This window comes from Giraffa tippelskirchi, chromosome 11, assembly GCF_054371585.1.
Source record: "Giraffa tippelskirchi isolate mGirTip1 chromosome 11, T2T-mGirTip1v1.2.pri, whole genome shotgun sequence".
In the NCBI taxonomy this organism is placed as follows: Eukaryota; Metazoa; Chordata; class Mammalia; order Artiodactyla; family Giraffidae; genus Giraffa; species Giraffa tippelskirchi.
Window position 1 is genome coordinate 102,145,574 of NC_137285.1, and position 18,002 is coordinate 102,163,575.

General features: G+C 49.0%; 1 protein-coding gene across 3 annotated transcripts in view; it reads right to left on the minus strand.

Moving 5' to 3' along the window:
• BUD13 (BUD13 spliceosome associated protein) overlaps positions 1–18,002 on the minus strand; it is a 310,128-nt gene that overhangs the window by 129,554 nt on the left and 162,572 nt on the right. For 2 of the 3 annotated variants that reach the window (XR_014070012.1, XM_081546416.1), the window contains exon 10: positions 13,364–13,473. Coding sequence is in view for 2 of the 3 variants with exons in the window: in XM_081546416.1 (XP_081402542.1) it covers positions 13,364–13,473 (110 nt within the window). In the remaining variant the exon portion in view is untranslated. Of the gene's footprint in view, positions 1–11,391; positions 13,005–13,363; positions 13,474–18,002 lie in introns of those variants that run through there. The other variant, XM_081546414.1, reaches the window with a different exon arrangement.

The window sequence follows — 18,002 nt, forward strand, 5'->3', positions numbered from 1 at the left end:
TTCTAACTGTTGCTTCTTGACCTGCATACAGATTTCTCAGGAGGCAGGTCAGGTGGTCTGGTATTCCCATCTGTTGAAGAATTTTCGAGTTTGTTGTGATCTACATAGTCAAGCACTTTGGTGTAATCAATAAAGCAGAAGTAGATGTTTTTCTAGAACTCTCTTGCTTTTTCTATGATCCAACCAATGTTGGCAATTTGATCTCTGGTTCCTCTGTCTTTTCTAAATCCAGCTTGAACATCTGAAAGTTCACGATTCACGTACTATTGAAGCCTGGCTAGGAGAATTTTGAGCATTACTTTGCTAGCGTGTGAGATGAGGAGAAAAGGAAAGATATACCCATTTGAATGCAGAGTTCCAAAGAATAGCAAGGAGAGATAAGAAAGCCTTCCTCAGGGATCAGTGCAAAGAAATAGAGGAAAACAATAGAGTGAGAAAGATTAGATATCTCTTCAAGAAAATTAGAGATACCAAGGGAACATTTCTTGCAAAGATGGGCACAATAAAGGACAGAAATGGTATGGACCTAACAGAAGCAGAAGATATTAAGAAGAGGTGGCAAGAATACATAGAAGAACTATACAAAAAAGATCTTCATGACCCAGATAACCATGATGGTGTGATCACTCACGTAGAGCCAGACATCCTGGAATGCAAAGTCAAGTGGGCCTTAGGAAGCATCATGATGAACAAAGCTAGTGGAGGTGATGGAATTCCAGTTGAGCTATTTCAAATCCTAAAAGATGATGCTGTGAAAGTGCTGCATTCAATATGCCAGCAAATTTGGAAAACTCAGCAGTGGCCACAGGACTGGAAAAGGTCAATTTTCATTCCAATCCCAAAGAAGGGCAATGCCAAAGAATGTTCAATGTCCTGTGATAAACCATAATGGAAACCAATATGAAAAGAATTTATAAATATGTATAATGGAATCATTTTGCTATATAGTAGAAATTAACACAACATTGTAAATCAACTATACTTCAATAAAATAATTTTTTTAAAAAGGAAAGAAACCCAGAAGACCCACTCTCCAGCACCACTCAGGGGAGGCCCAAGTCCTTCTGATCAAGGTCCCCCCCCAAAAAAGAAAGAAACCTCATCAGACAATCAAGCACACAGGCTAGAGGCGAGCATAAGGCAATTTTCTCCTTTGCTCCGTGCCAAGTCCCACTTGACTGACATCTGGGGTTCTGTCCTGCTTCCCTTCCCCCTCAGGATTCAGGCCTCTCTTCTTCCCTCTCAGAGCCCAGCTGCCTCTTCCTCTGACCTCTGGCTCAGAAACTCAGGTAATAGGTTCCATCCAGTTTTCCCCTAGATAGAAATCAAAAGGGGCTCCAGGTTCTGCAAGTCTTACATGTAGGATGAAGAAACCAGCCCTCCCAGAAGCAATACCCAAGAAGAGAAGGCTTCTCTAGCTCCACAGGTCTTAACCTTCACTATGACTCAAAACCATCCAGGTAGTGTTTCCAGAGCAAAAACGACTGAGGTCCAGGCACCACCTTCAGTATCCAGGTAATTCTGAAGGGCAACCAGGGTCGAGAACCACTGTGCTGATATTGATCATCATTCATAGTATAACTGCATAATGCAACTGAAATACACAATTATTTCTAACAGAGTCTCTGTCATTTTCCCCTCTCTAACCAAAGTCCCCTTCTTCTGCTGCGTATAGTCCAGGTGCCCAGGATGGAGATAGGTCTCCATCCCAGGAAAGGGGTCCAGATCATCATCAAACAGCCTTCCATGTCATGCAGCTATACTAACCTGGGGCTAGAGGACAAGAGTTGATGGGTTTGTTCTTTCCAGATCTCAGTGACAGAAAGTAATACAAGGCAGTGTACAATAAGATGGTAAAAAAGAGATCACCATTGCCGGCACCTCCTCTTGCCTCTTGGCCTGTTAGAATCTGGTCAAAGACATCCACTGATCTGGGGGTTTCAGCCCAGCAAAAGGGCTGCCCCTCTGCTGGAACTGGAAGATGGAAGAGGGAAAGGGAAGTAGTTTAGGGCCTGAACAAAAAGCTGAGGAGGCAGGCCTAGAAGGCTAGACTCTCACTCTTCAGAACTCTTCCAGGCCCCCAGGGGAACTCTGGATTGCCCGCTTGGCCCCAGGAGCTCAGAGTTCTCCCATAGAGGGTTCTCAAGCCAGCAGCCCTGCCAGGGGCCCCTGTGTCCTGGAAGAGAAGACTGAATGCAAGGCTGGTTTCCTTGGGACCAGCTCAGGCATCCTCCTCCATCCTTGCCATTTACCTCCTTGGTTCTCAGCATCATAAATCTGGCCCAAGCTCCTGCAAATACAATTTCTTCTCAGTTATTTGCTGACAGACTCTGCTCCAGGGCTGCAGCAAGAAGGAGACCAGTGTGGTGCAGGGGGGACCACAGTGTGTGAGATGAGTGTGTGTCTATCTAGGGATCAAAGTTAAATACAGATGCTCGGGTTGTGTTTCTTGGTGTACTGACGCTCTTGGGCTGCTTTTTTCTGTAGCACTTTTTGTTCTATTCCCCCAGTTACCTCTCCCCTCGTGGGGAGGCAGTTGTGATCAGCTCCACTCTACAGATGGAGACTCCAGGAGGCAAGGTCATTCTCCCAGTTAATGGCAGGGTTAGGATGATAATCTGAGCCTCCTGACTCCCATCCCCACACCCTCCTTAATCTTTTCCCTGGAATACTCTATTGGGAGTATTCTCAATATGTCCAAGTGGTGGACACCAACACCCAGTCCAGAAAGATGTTTTCCCAGAGGCATATCTCCCCATGCCCAACCCCAACTCCACCCCACCCCCCCATTCTAACTCAAGGAACTGCCAGACAAAGTCCTCCACCAAAAATCCTGGTCAAGAGATACAAGTCTTGGGTCTCTTTGCAAGAAGGCAGTCAGTGGCAGGCCCTGTCCTTTTCCTGCCCCACCAGTGGGAACAGTCACTGTGGCTTCTACAAACATCTAGTCAGTCTTAAGGAAGCTGCTCAAATGTCACCTCCTATGGGAAGTCCTCCATGCCTTCAAGCACCTTCCTCTCTGCTCCCTCTGCCCTGGATTCCTGCTTCTCAACATTTTATGATTTTTTTTCTCCAGTTATTTTTTTACATATTTACCTCCTCTACCAGACCATGAGCTCATCAGATAGGATACTGCCTTACTCACCCTGATGTCCACTGCCAGATAGGCCAGAAATATCCCCAAACCAGCTCAGACTGGAGTTCCTAGCAGCCCTCCTAGAACACTTGCCCTGGACCTGCCATGCCATATCCCTGGAAAGCTTAGGATATGGAAACTTCCCAGTGGGGAGGGTGACCCAGGTCTACCCTGAAGCCCTTCTCCATCACTAACGATCCCATCCAAAGCAGACATCCCCAAGTTGAGCCTGTTGGATCTCAGGGTTAAAGGACAACATGAGGCAGGAAGGTGCCACCCCCAGGGTCGGCCAGAGGGCCACCTCCTATGACAGATCGGGTAACTGTTCAGTTCAAGATGAAATGAGGGTAGAGGACCCTGATGGGCAGTGTTATGATGATGGGGTTCCATGCATGGTCAGAGGCACACAAAGAATCAACTTTTGCTATAAGTCTACCCAGAGCCTCCCTCTTCCCCTCCTCCCCCATAAGGTCAAGGGCAGGCTCGGTTTCTAGATGAAGATAGGGACTCAGCTATTGGCAGAGTGGCCTGTGTATAACAGATGCTGGACCCGTGCATGGTGAATAAATGAATGATGAATGAATGAAACCTCCAACCTCACTGAGATCCAGGCTGAGCGCCTCAGCAGGGAAAGGAGGTCCAACCGTGGGATCCAACCCTGAGGATGCCCCGCCTGGGCTGAGAACAAGAGCACCAAGCGGCTTATTGGGAAATCAATAAGGAGGCGGGCCCCGTCTAGGTGGCTGACGTGCTGTATACAGGCCTTGTGCAAACACAATCATCTCCTCCGTTATTAATGGGCCTGCTCGCTGCCTCTTCATTAGTGCTCAAATATCAACAGAAAACCGTTTACTTACCATGGGCTCCTGCTCGCGCCGAGCAAATTTGGACAGGGCTAGTCAAACAGGGAGCTTGTTGTTGGGCTAATGACAGAGCCCAGTGTAAAGTTTAGCAGCGGCAGGGGCAGGCAGAGAAGGCACTGGCCCACGCCTGCCCCTGGGGACCCCCACAGGAGCCAGCTTGGGGAGAGAGGTGGGCCGGGGAGAAGTGTGAGCCACACAGCTGTGACCCCACACGCCAACTCTCCTGAGCCCCTCACACCACGCGGTCAGTTGTGATCTCCTGGGATTGTCACCTTTATCCTGGGAACCAGACTTGGCAGGGATTGCAAGGCACCATGGAGCAGTGGCAGAGGGCATGGGCTTTACAGAGAGAGAGCAAAGCACAAATTCCAGCCCTGGCTAACAGCGTGGCTAATGTGTGGCTGTGCATGCGTGCATGCTCAGTCGCTCAGTCGTGTCTGACTCTTTGCAACCCCATGGACTGCAGCCCGCCAGGCTCCTCTGTCCATGGGATTCTCCAGGCAAGAATACTGGAGTGGGCTACCATTTCCTTCTCCAGGGGATCTTCCTGACCCAGGGATGGAACCACATCTCCTACGGCTCCTGCACTGGCAGGCAGATTCTTAACCACTGAACCACCTGGATGTGGCTAGAAGCGAGTTATTTTCCTGGGCCTGAGTTTCCTCATCTGTAAAATGGGAAATGTGACAGTGTTTTTCTCCCAGAGTTGCCATGAAGATTGTGATATGGTGCCCAGCCCAGTGCTCAAGCCCCAGCATCCCATTTTGAAGATAAGAAAACTGCGACTTGAATGAATTTGAGACTTACCCAACGTTGTGTGCCTAGGAAGTAGCAAAACCAGCCTAGGGACCACAAGTTTCTGAACTGTCCCCAGGTATCTCCCCCAGGCTCTCTGCTGTCGATATGCACCTGGAGCCCAATCCCAAGACTTCACCCCACCTTGGGTAGCCTGAGCTGCCCTGCGTACTCAGCATGGACCACTCTAAGCTGATCTTCCCGGAGAGCCCTGCTCCCTGTTCTTGCCCCCATTCTCTGTCTCCCTGCTGGAGCGTTGACTGAGAGTGGGGGTCTCTGAGACTCACCTTTCGTTCTGACTCAGCCCTGGCCTTTCAGCAAGTGTTATCTCTTCCCAGAATCTCCCCAGAACAGTCCACCTGGTTCCTATGAGGAAGGAGCCTTGCAAGTGTCCTGAGTGGCCTGAGTTCTGAGTCCCTCTGCCCAGTGGCCCAAGCACATGCTTAAGGTCACAGACACCCATTTAATGTCTTCCCCGGGGGCATCAGAGGCTCTCAAGCTCAACCCAGGAGTCACCAGAAGGATTAACCTCTAATGGTTGCAAAATTGGGGGGGGGGGTGGGCGTTGGTGAGAGGAGTGGGTAGGGAGCAGAAGAGTCTGTTCTTAGAGCTGCACTCTTTCCCCCTTCCTGCTGGACCTTGCATCACGTGCCTGCTCACACAGCTGCCGAGCATCTGTCTGCGATGTTTGGGTTTGTTCTGGGGGTATGCAAGCAAACAGGCCGAGTGATCAGAGCTATGAGGCCCACAGGAAGGGCCCAGGGGGCAGGGACAAAGCGGGGACTTGGTTCTGCCTAGGGAATTGAAGACGACTTCCTAGAGCTCAAAGGATGAGAATGAGTTTCCAGTCAAGGAGAGAATAACACCTCCCACCCCGCTGACCTGGTCACAACAGCAGTAGTGCTGATGAGAGGCACGAAAGAGTGTGACACAGACAGCTGTGAGGCTAGGGGAGTAAAATGGGACCAGTCTTCAACGACCCTCATGTCCCACTTGGGTGGTAACTCATAGGTGTACGAAGCTAACAGCATTCACTCGGGCTTGATTTGAATGCTTTCCATGACAAGGAACTCATCCTCTCACCTGCCAATTTGCTCCGAGTCAGTGTTTTTGCACTGAAGCAATATCCACCCCCACCAAGACCTAAATCAGCCCTGGGCAGTGCAAGGAAGCAAGTCCTCATTCGTTCTACAGAGCAACGACTGAGCGCCTGCTGCATACTGGTGCTGGGCACAGGGAGGTGAAGAAGAAAGACCAGCCCTGCTCTCAGGGAGCTGCATTCTGCAGGGGATGAAAGGAGACCATCCTCATGAACAGACACACAGCAGGATAATTTCCATCAGAGAGAACGCTGGAAAAGTAAGGAAGTTTGTGCTGCAGTGGAGAATGCTTGTCGAGGGGACGAGGGAGTGATTTTGGCTTTTGTGGTCATAAAAGGTCCCTGTGAAGAGGAGAAATCTAAATGTGAGATAAAAGGCAGTGAAAGTACTTCTGGGTTTGGGGGCTTGTCAGCTGGGTGTGGGGTGGTACCCAGTACAGAGATGGGAAGACAGTGGACAGGTAGGGATGAGCAGAAGGGTGAGTCAGTTACCACCCACACCTCAGACAGACCACCTGTCAACCCATCCACACACACCTGGGTGCTGATGGGTGCCTGCCTGCACACACACGTGCACATGCTCCCATGCACACCTGCTCACTTCTTTGCTCTATGCCCACACTCACAAACGGACCCAAGTGTGAGTCTCTATCTCTACAGTAAGGAACACGCTTGCAGGGCATGTGTGCAGCCCAGGGCTGGCCATCATCACAGAAACCAGGTGGCTCAGATGCACAGAACACAGACATGCACGTTTGGCCTCTTGCGTGTCCTCATGCACACTCCTTAGTCCTCGCCACGCTCACCAGTTCATCTGCTTTTTTAACCTCGGCTAATGTGAACGTCCACCCCAGGGTGATTGGACTGGGTTTCTCCTCCAGAGGGAAAGAAATCCCGTTGCCTGAGTCATTTGAATCTGTGGCAATGAAAGGTCTCCTGACCAGAAAGAACAAGAAAATGTCACTGGCTGATGGGAACAATTTTAATGCAAAATGCCACCTTCTAATGATTGCACCTCTTGCCGTGGCTGCCAGCAGAAAGACACTCCACTCTTTCCCAAGGGCCAGGCTCTGATCAAACAGTTTTGTACTTCCCTCTGCCTCCCCTTTCCCCAGAACTGTGTGTGTCTCCGGCCAATCCTGGCTCCTCCCAGCACCAGCCCAGGCCTCCACCCGGAGAAGGCAGAAGGATGCCCCCTGGATGGCCCGTCATGGGCCCTCTGTCACTGCTCCACCTTCAGATCCCCAGGCAGGGACAAGGGGCTCCGGCTCCATCTACTTTGACCCAGGACCCAGGATGAGGGGCTCTCCTTAGGGCTCTCACAGTCCCCCTACCTCCCCGGATACCACAGTCCCCTCTGGACTGAACCTCCTCTCTGCTTCCTCTCCAGACTCTAAGCTGCACTTAGAGAGGGGGGCTGCTTCCCATCTTGTTCACCACTGTGTCCTCAGAACAGAGCCAAGGTCTGGCACACATCATAGGTGCTCCATGATATTTACTAAATGGGTGAAGAATAATGGGATGAAGGAACAAAGGAACCACGCTCCTCTTACGCAGGGCAAGGGCGAACGCGTCCCCTTTTTCCCAGACTGCTCTGGTCCAATGGGGCCCGCAGGGTGCACTCGTCACTCCCTCTTCCTAAACCATCCCAGGTGGTCCCTCCCACCCTTAAACACCCTCAGAGCCCTCCCCTCGGCTCAGTAGGGAGCTTCATTTCCCCTGGTCCCCCGCAGCCCCACCTCACCTCTTATCACAGCAACTCCACTCCACAAACATTCACCCTTCTCATTCTGGGTTCTCTACCTGCAATGTCCTTCTTCACTCTGAGAAATCCTGTTTATCCTTCAATCCTCAGTTTAAGGATACCTCCCATGGTATGCAGAGTTCTAAAATGTGCCCCTTTGATATTTCAATAGCACTCCAACCTAAGTGTTGCTATAAGGAATTTTGCAGAGGTAGTTCAAGTCCCAAATCAGTGACCTTAAAATACAGAGATTATTCAGGTGGCCTAATCTAATCATTAAGCCCTGTAAAAGCACAGCTTCTTCCCACTCGTCCCAGGAGGAAAGTCAGAGAGATCGGAGGCATGAACCGTTGGCTTCAAGGCAGAAGAGGTCTCAAGGACTAGACCGGAGAGCAGCCCCTGGGAGCTGAAAGTGACCACCAGCCAATCGCCAGCAAGGAGGTGGGGGCCTAAGCCCTACAGCTGCTAACAACCTGAATGAGCTTAGAAGCGGATTTTTTTCCTAAATTCTCAGATGAGAACTCAGCCCGGCCAGCACCGTGAGTTCAGCCTTGTGGATACTCTGAGCCAAGTTGGGCTTCCGACCTCCAGATCTGGGGAATCATGAATAGGTAGGTGGGGGAGGTGCAAGCTTTTCATCATTTCTGTTAACTGTGGTAAAATACACATAACATAGAATACACCATCTTAGCCACTTTTTGATGTACAGTTCAGTGGTGTTAAGCATATTTACATTGCTGTGCTGCCAATTTCCAGAGCGCTTTCCATCTTGCAAATAGAAACTCTGCACCCATTAAACAATAACTCCTGGTTCCCCCTCCCGGCAGTCCCTGGTAAACCACCTTTCTCCTTTCTGTCTCTATGAATTCATTTGTGCTGTTTTAGAGGACTCAGCATGTGTGATTTATCTTGCAGCCAGAGAAGAGCAATCCACCTCCTCTTTGAAGCCACGCTGATCTCTTTGATGATGCTTATGACTTTCTCCTCCAGGCTCCCCAGCTATGCAGACACTAGTAGGGGCAGCATCTGTGTCCATGTCCAGGTGGGGAAAGAGAACTTGGGAGTCCCCTTGAGAGTGGGACCGAGAATGTATTCATCATTGGTTCCCCATGGTGCCCATTACCACATGTGTGCTTACCCACTCAGTTGTGTCCAGCTCTTATGGACGGTAGCCCACCAGGCTCCTCTGTCCATGGGATTTCCCAGGCAAGAATATTAGAGTAGGTTCTCACTTCCTTCTCCAGGGGATCTTTCCGACCCAGGAATCAAACCCACATCTCTTGCATTGGCAGGTGGATTCTTTACCTCTGCACCCACCATGGTGCTCATTACCATAATAGCTAATAAAAAAGACAGCTACCATTTTCCCATTTGTTAGCCATCTATTGTGTTTGGTAATAAGCTCTTATATAAACCTCACTAAAAAAACACCAAAGTGGTAGTATTCATAATGAAAATAATAATCACTGTAATTTACAGCACACTAGGTAAAATGTTATATATATATATATATATATATATATATACACACACACATACATATATTCTCATTTAACTCGTGCTGCCTTATAATGTCAAATTTATTATTATCCCATAACAGTAATAACTTGCCCAAGATGACACATAGCAAAACCAAGTAGTAACCAGCAGGTTGTGCTTCATGGAATTATACCTGTTGGGACCAAGAGAACAAGGCTGTGTGGATGGGTCTTGCGGAGTGTGATCAGAGATGCTCAGGGCTGGAAGAGACCTTGGAATTAATCTCTGGAGGTTGGGCAAGACCCAGTGAGAATGCCAGAGGCCTGAAATGGGCGGGGCCTATGGGGTCTTCCCAGGATAGAACCACAAGTTTCCCCATCCTCTGCCTGCCTCTAGTCTGCAGAAAAATTTTAGCCAAAGAATAAGTTTAATAAGAGAAGTATAAAAATGCAGAAGCAAACGAAAGCAGTCAAACAAGACCAAATAATAATAGTTTAGTCATTAAGCAAAGTCAAGGACCTTTAGTTCCTCCTCAAGGACTATAGATAACATTCTGAGTTATAGCCTTTGAGCTGTTTTGTAGATATTGAAACCCCTACTTGGTGAAAGAAGTTAACTACAAGATGACCAGACTGTAGCCATGACATACACTGCCACAATTCCAAGAGCTGGCCTCAAAAAATGAGCACAAACTGACCTTGAACTAAAGAATGTGTGCACGTGCTAAGTCACTTCAGTCGTGTCCAACTCTTTACAACCCTAAGGACTGTAGCCCGCCAGACTCCTCTGTCCACTGGATTCTCCAAGCAAGAATACTAGAGTGGGTTGTCATGCCCTCTTCCAGGGGATCCTCTTGACCCAGGGATCGAACCCATTTCTCTTGCATCTCCTGCATTGGCAGGCAGGTTCTTTACCAACAGCACCACCTTGGAAGCCCCAAAATGAAGATGAACTGTACTTAAAACAATCACAATGATGCTGATCAGACCACTGCATGGCTAACTTCAAAATGGTTGTTGGACCTGATTTGCCACTCTGCATGTAGCACCCCCCCCCATATATACACCCCTGAAACTCCCCTTTAAAAGCTCTTGCCCCCTGATCAACAGAAGGGTGGTTGGCCTTTGGACACAAGTCCGCCTTCTCCCCCAGTTGCCAGCTTCCAAAGTAAAGCAAACTTTCCTTTCTGCCAACACTTGTCTCTCTAACGTTGACTATCAAGTAGTGAGCAGCTGGGCCCAAGTTCAGTAACAAGACCTGTAGTTTCAAACCAGGTGGAGGAAGATGGAAGGAAACTGAGAGGAGGGCCATCCAACCTCCAATCCTCTTCTTCAGTCAGAGTAACTCCTTTTTAAACTCTCCCAGGTGGCACTAGCTGTCAAGAGTCTGCCTGCCCATGCAGAAGACATAAGACACTGGGTTCGATCCCTGGGTCAGGAAGATCCCCTGGAGCAGGAAATGGCAACCCACTCCAGTATTCTTGCCTGGAGAATCCCATGGACAGAGGAGCCTGGCGGGCTCCAGTCCACGGGGTTACAAAGAATCAGACATGACTGAGTGATTGAGCACAACAGCAACCAAATGTTAGAGTTCCAAATAAGGTTCTAAGACAGTTTGCACTGCTAAAACAGTCTGAAAACCACTGAACTGTTCAAAACCTTTTTACTATGAAGATATTATACTTAATTATCAAGGTTCAGATTGGTGAAGTCTCTTGCCTAAGCTTATAGCCTTTGTGTGTGATCAAACCAAGACTAGACCACAAGTCTTCTCTCATATCACCTTTTGAGTCACCAGGAAGACCTTGCAGTCGACAACCAATTTTCCTAAATTCCATGGGGTTCTGCCACTGGACTTGAAGCTGTCCTTAGCCAAAAAGACGGATAAGCCAAAAGGACCCCATGCAAAGAACGAGAAGTGGCCTGGGAGTGAGCACCTGAGGTGTCAGTCTCAACTCTGTCCCCATCCATTTGTGTGATCTAATGCAACTCACTTTTCTTCCTTGGACCTCAGTTTCCCCTTCTGTGAAATGAGGGCGTAGGCTGGGTATTCCTATAATTTTTCCAGCATCAATGTTATATGAGGCTGTGGTTCTGTGGTCATAGGAAGGCCAGCAAGGAAGAAGCTCAGACCAGCGGCAGTGACTCAGCACTCCCTTCCAGCTCTCTCCATTGCCACCCCGCCCCTACTGAAAAATGACGAGAGACATTAAAATACAAAGCAGCCTCAGAGAGGGAAGTGGAGCGAAAGTACACAGACCCAGGCAGGAGGTGTCAGCACCAAAGGAAGTAATTTAATAAGGGCCCGCTTGGAAATTATATCTCCCCAAATAATATAATAAACCCTAATTTACTCACATTTATCTCCCAGAGTTTTTTGGGGGAAGCATAATCTTGCCTGCTCTACAGTGATGGATTAGCACAATGGAAACTCCACTGGGAAATAAAAAAAATACATCTTGTAGTTTTTGACGCGTTATTATTCAGTGTTATCTCATATGCCTCATTCCAGGCCCATTACTCATATTCACGTTTTCCCTTCTGTTTTTTTTCCCCCTCCCTTCCTTGAAAATCGGGGCCAGAGGCATGGCTGTCAGCAAATGGCATCACTCAGCCATTCGCCTGAACATCCCAACAGGATTCCTGGGTTGGGCAAAGGGTGGTAGGAGAAAACCAGGGTGGCTTTCTGGAAGATTCTCCAGGGGATGAAGGACATTACTGGTGATCTGTGGTGACATGCGACTACATCTTTGCCCCCTTCTCCTAGCCTGGAATCAGAGCTGCACCCACAGTTCTCCAGGAGCCCAGCTGACCCCAGCAGTCTGAATGGACACTAAAGCCCTCTAATCTCCAGCTGACCACCAGGGCTGGCCTCAGATGGTTCTGTCTGAGCTCACTAAGGGATAGGAAACTACCTCAAGCAAGTGAGGGGATTTTATCAGAAAGATACAGAGGGAGCCAGAGGGGAGGAAGCAGAGTCAGGCCTTGTAAGGAAATTAACCAGGGTAAAGAACCAGGGATGTGGACCTTCTGCTGTTCCCCATGCTCTTTGCTGTGGCTTCACATTCATATTCTCTCTCTCTCTCTGCCTCTGTGAATCTATTTCTAGTGTCACTCTCTAGAAACTGGCTTTCTTTGTATACTATTCTAACTGGTCCACCCAGGTTCCTGGTTCTCCATCATATCTGTGTCCATCCAACCTCCTTCCCCATCTCCATTCAACTAACTGGGTCCCAGCTCTCCATTTCCAGGAAACAGCCTCTGGGCGGCCCAGCTTGGTCAGGAATCCAGCCTGGTACAGGCAGCTATGGAGGCAGAGAGAGGGGAGGGGTGGGGGAAAGGGAATATGGTCGTTTCATGGCAGTCAGCTCCAAGGTTTCAGTGGGCAGTCCTGTAAGAAGGAGATGCATACCAGCTGGGCATACTAAGAGGTGACTGCTATTACTTAATCTTTCTAAGGCTCACTTTCCTTATCTATAAAACGGAGCTGGTGATAGAAGGAAAGAGGTAATATTGACAGAAGGAAAAGAATATTGTAAGGGGAATTGTGCTGTGCAGTTTGCCCCACTCAGGTTTTCCCAGTATATGCTGGGAGGCCCTTCCCTTTCTGCCCTCCAAGAAGAAGCAGATGGCCCTCTTTTCTCCTAAGCAAGTCCAGGCTGGGCTTCCCAGGTGGTACAGTGGTAAAGAATCCACCTGCCAGTACAGGAGATGTAGGAGACATGGGTTCGATCCCTGGGTCAGGAAGATCCCCTGGAGAAGGAAATGGCTACCCACTCCAGTATTCTTGCCTGGGAAATCCCATGGACAGAGGAGCCTGGTGGGCTACAGTCCACGGGGTTGCAAAGAGTCAGACACGACTGAGCACGCAGGCAGGGAAAAGTCCAGGCTACGGAGGGAGCAACAGGAACCACCCGTGTGGTTAGTGCTGCTCTTGCGGGCTCCTGAAGGCAGCAGTCCACAAACCTGCTGTCCCCTGGAGAAGCAAGAAAAACGGGAAGGCCCACAGCACCCTGGGAGATGCCATGCATAATTGCTAATAAGCAGGCGTGACCGAGTCTTAACAATAATTAAAGTTACCAACTGAGAACTTGTCCATTTCGGGGTCTAATGGTTTTTCGGCACATTAAACATTAAAGGAGTAATCACCTCACACACACCGCTGCCTACCCAGCGGTCCTGTGTCTTGCCTGCTGATGGCAGGCAGGGCCCCAAGCAGAACTTGGTGTGGGGTGTCTCTTCACCTACCCTGGGGTTCCAGGAACAAAACACCATGAGACCACCCTGCAAGTCCTGGGCGCTGCCTCCGAGAGCTGGCCTCAGCTTGGACGGGACATCTCCATGTGGTCCTCTGAGGTCTGAAAGAAGTCAAGCCCCCAGGTCAGCAAAGACCCTCCAAAGTCCCCTTGCCACCACCTCTCGTCCACTCCCACCACCCCACTGACCCTCACAACCATCTGCCTGGCAGACCTCATCCCTCGTGGAACAGGACAGGGCCTCCTGGACATTCAGGTAAACAATCCTCTGTAACTCATGTGTTTCCTCTTATTTCATACAATTCGTGGGGTAGATTTTGTTATTCCCATCTTGCAGCTGAGAAAATGTTGGCTCAGGGAAGCTGATGAATTTGCCCAAGGTCACACAGCTACGGAGGAAGTACAAACATTCAAACCGAAGTGTAACTTCTCCAGGGTCTGTCCTCTTTAGAGAAATTCTCCCAAATGCACTGGCCAGACTCCCATTGGGCAGACTCTTCATGAGCCCTGAGAAGTTCTTATGGGCCATAGGGGTGAGGGTGGTGGAACTATTTATTGGCTTCATCTGAGATGCAGTAGAAGAGACTCTCGACATGGAATTAAAAGAACTTGGTCTCCCGAGTCCCAGTTGTGCTCCTATTAACACTACAACTCTGGGCAAGTTGTTTAACCCTACTCATGCCTCAGTTTTCTCATCTTAGAAATGGAAAGAATGTTTTCTGCCTCATAGGGTTTTCAGGCGGGATCAAAAGAGGAGCCTGGCATGCTGCAGTCCATGGCGTCGAAAGAGTGGGACACGACAATTACAGCAAAAAGAGATAGTACATAAGACCTAGAAAGCTGAAAATCATCACCACTCTTGGCCTTCAGACACCATCCTGTAAGGACCAGACAATAACATGTATGTGGATAAAAGTGCAAATAGGCCCGCCCTCCATACATTTCTGTGCATGTATGTACATGTGTGTTCTTCAGTTCTGCTGTCTCCTAGCATGTGTGTGTACACCCTTTGCCTTTTACAGAATTCCTGGGAATGGGGAATTCACTGACAAAGATTTCCATCCCACCCTGGCTCCAGCACAGCTTCCAGCCAGAGGCAAAATTCTTCCCCACCCACTCCTGACCTCCCACGCTGCTCCTCAGTTGCCACAGGACCCCTTACTCCAGCAGACCCCAGCCCACCCTCCCTGGGAGGTGGGTCTTCAGACCTTTCCTATTTACCTTCTAAGATGCACCTAACCTATCGTACTCTCTTAACATATTTGCAAGTTACAAGGTCTTTTAAGCTTCTCCCAGACTCTCAAAGGCAATATATCTTTGGGAAAATGGGGACAAAATAGCCTGGAATCCCTCAGAAACACTTTTTTTTATTATTTTTTGGCTCGCTACATGGCATGCGGGATCTTAGTTCTCTGACCAGGGATTGAATCCGAGCCACAACAGTGAAAATGCCGAATCTTAACCACTGGGCCACCAGGGAATTCCCAGAAACACATTTCTTAATCCCCTCTGCTTCAGCAGATCTGTACCCATACACCACAGTCACAGATCAGCCCAGTAGTCTGTGAGCTGATTCACTGGTACCCCCAAATTATATCATCTTAGAAATGATAGTGTCCATGCCATGGTCCCTGGGTTTTGGAAAGGTCCTGGCCATGGCCCTGGACTACATCAGCAGATAGCTGAGCTCTGGACCCTGACTGGGCCCTTGGCCCTGTCCAAGGTGCTGGCATTTTTCTTGGTTGCTACAGACCCTTTGTGGGAAATGAAAGCCCCTTTGGACAAGAAGACCTATTGTCATGAAGCTGTTTCAGACAGTGGATTGAGGTGGGAAAGCCACAATCCACATTTCCTTGTTAGTTAGGTATTTCCCTCTGTGAAATGGGGGCAAGAATGAAGACTCACAAGAGCCACGATGAGAACTGTATCTGATAACATATTGAAGCACACAGCAGACATTCCTTTCTTTTGGAAGAAAACTGACCTGTATCAACCCCCTAGAAATCAATCTCTCAACTCTCTATGGGAGCAGTTCCACCTCTTCTGTGAAGCTTTTCCTGGCACCTCTCCCATCATCAGGAAACTAATCAAGAGCTTTCCCCCGGGATTCCCACAGTGCCGTGCACATGCCTCCCCCAGCCCCCAGCGCTGCGTTATATTTATCCATGTGCTCTTGTGCTCATCTCTCTTCCCCTCTGAATTGCAAGGTCCTCAAGGGTGGGGACCATGCCTTACTACTCGGCATGCCCATGCTGCCAGGTACGTGAACACGTGAGTCCAGCCATACAGAGGACAGTGCTCTTTCTTTATGGAGAATTTCTCATCCGTGCCCCCTATCTGTCCCACTCAGCTTGCACTGTCCCTGCCTGCCCTAGCCTCTCTGTGCTGAGCCCACTCATCTCCCACCCTTGAAGCCTCAGCCTACCCCACTCACTCGCACTGAATTACTCCAGGGCAGTTTCTTCCGTCATAAGGTGCAACTGATAATAACCTTGGATAAAACCTCTTAGAGTTCTTGGGGATGTAATTTTCAGTTCAAAAATGGCATCCAGCATGGCACAGTGGTAAAAAATCTGCCTGCCAATGCAGGAGATGCAAGCAATGTGGGTTCAATCCCCGAGTCAGGAAGATCCCCTGGAGGAGGAAATGGCAATCCACTCCAGTATTCTTGCCTGGAGAATCCCAGGGACAGAGGAGCCTGGCAGGTTATAGTCCATGGGGTCGCAAAGAGTCGGACACAACCTAGCATGCACACGCTATATAAACACTAGGTGTCACCCCACCCTTTTCATTCTCTGTGTTTCCCCTTCATCCTGTTCTTGTCCTAATGCCTAGAACCCCCACTCCTTTGCCCTGGACATTATGCTTTCCCTGTGTCCGGATAGGCTGGATCCTGCTGGAAAAATTCTTGATCAGGCCTCTGCCACCATCCCCTCCACTTTCCCTGAAAGTGGGGCAGAATCTCTTAAGAAGTGCCTAGACTTACATTGACTTCTGTGCAGAGAGTGGCATGTCGAAGCTAGCTCCAGGGCAGCCTGAGCCTCTTGGTCTCTGGGAGGCAGAGGAGCTGAAATTGCCTAGCATCACATCCCCCGACTTTCTCAGCAAGCTGCATTCTCAGCCAGGCAGTGCCCCCCTCCAGCCTCACCCTTTCTGCCTTGGCTGCTTTCTGCCACTGCCATGGCCACTCCTGCCCAAGAAAGCCTTTAACAGGTCCGCCCTAGGTCCAAACAGCCTCAGCTCTCTCCCAGTCTCTGGCCTCATGCCTTCCTCCCCCTCTTTCTCTCTCCCTTTCCTCCACCTGTCCCTCCTTCTTATGCAAAATCCCAGTCTTGCTCTTAATGCAGAAATGGAATTATCTACCAGAATTTAAAAGGACAAAGGCATAGAGAGCCAAATGGCAGTAGGCTTTCCTCTCCTTCCCTTTGATAAATTCCCTGCCTGATCCAGCAGTTTTTCAATTAGGTGGATTAAACTGTAATGGAGAGCTCTAGGGGATGGGGAGGAGCTGCCTGGAGGAGGCTATAAGTTCTATCAGAGCGAGCTGATGGCTCCAAGGGGGCTGCCCCGCCCCCAGAAGGCCAGACAACTTCCTTCGTATCAGCATCTCATGCACCTCTTATTACCACCCAGCAATTTACAGCCTGCAACCTCTTTTTCATTCTCATTACCTCATTTGCTCTTAACAGGACACTCTGAAGTATCTATCATAATCCCTATTTTATCAATAATAAAGCAGACTTAGAAAGTAGTTGACCAGAAGTCACACTACAGAGCTTAATCCTGGGAAATCAGGGTGCTCCCCATTGCTCCCTGCCTTGTCCAGGCTCATAGCCACCCCACCACTTGGGCCACAAAGTCCCCAGGGAGCTGGGAGGGTAGAGAACTTAGAGCAGAGGCATCCTTGGACATGCATAACTGCAAGTTTGGGCAGGTGACTCCATGAGTCTTGAGAAAACAAGTAGAATTCAAAGGCAACAAAAAATTCTTTTCTGTAGAATTCAAAGGCAACAAAACCATAGACTCCACAGAGAAAGCATCCTTGGTTTTCCAGGCTCCAATACTAGGGTGAGGCTATAGCCGGCTGAAGGATGATACATGGGGTAAAGCTGAAGTAGGTTATGTTGCTATGGAGGAGGGTTTTTCTATGAGCTCCACCTAGGTCTTTTCTGATGAGACTTCTGCATGGAAAATGATTGCTTGGAAGCAGATGGTTGGCACAGATGAGAAAACAAGTCGTTACCTAGGTGGAGTGAGGTAACTGGGAAGTGACTTACCCAGGGTCAAACAACAGAACTATCAAAGATCTCAGAACAGGATCTAGCTCTCCCAGCATCCTGTCCTAAATCCTTCCCACAGCGTCTTATATTGGGTCAAACTGATGAGCTCTGGGGGGAGTGACTTAGCCAGGACCTAGGAGAAACTCTGAAAGATTGAGAAATCTTAGAAATGTAGATATTACTTAGTTAAGATCTTTTACGTATGCTCAATTATATAAAATGAAATACCTTCCAAAATTGCAGGGAAAGTTTGCACTTAAACTTATTATTAATTAACTTATATGCAGGGTACATCATGTGAAGAGCCAGGGTGGATGAATCGCAAGCTGGAATCAAGATTGCCGGGATCAA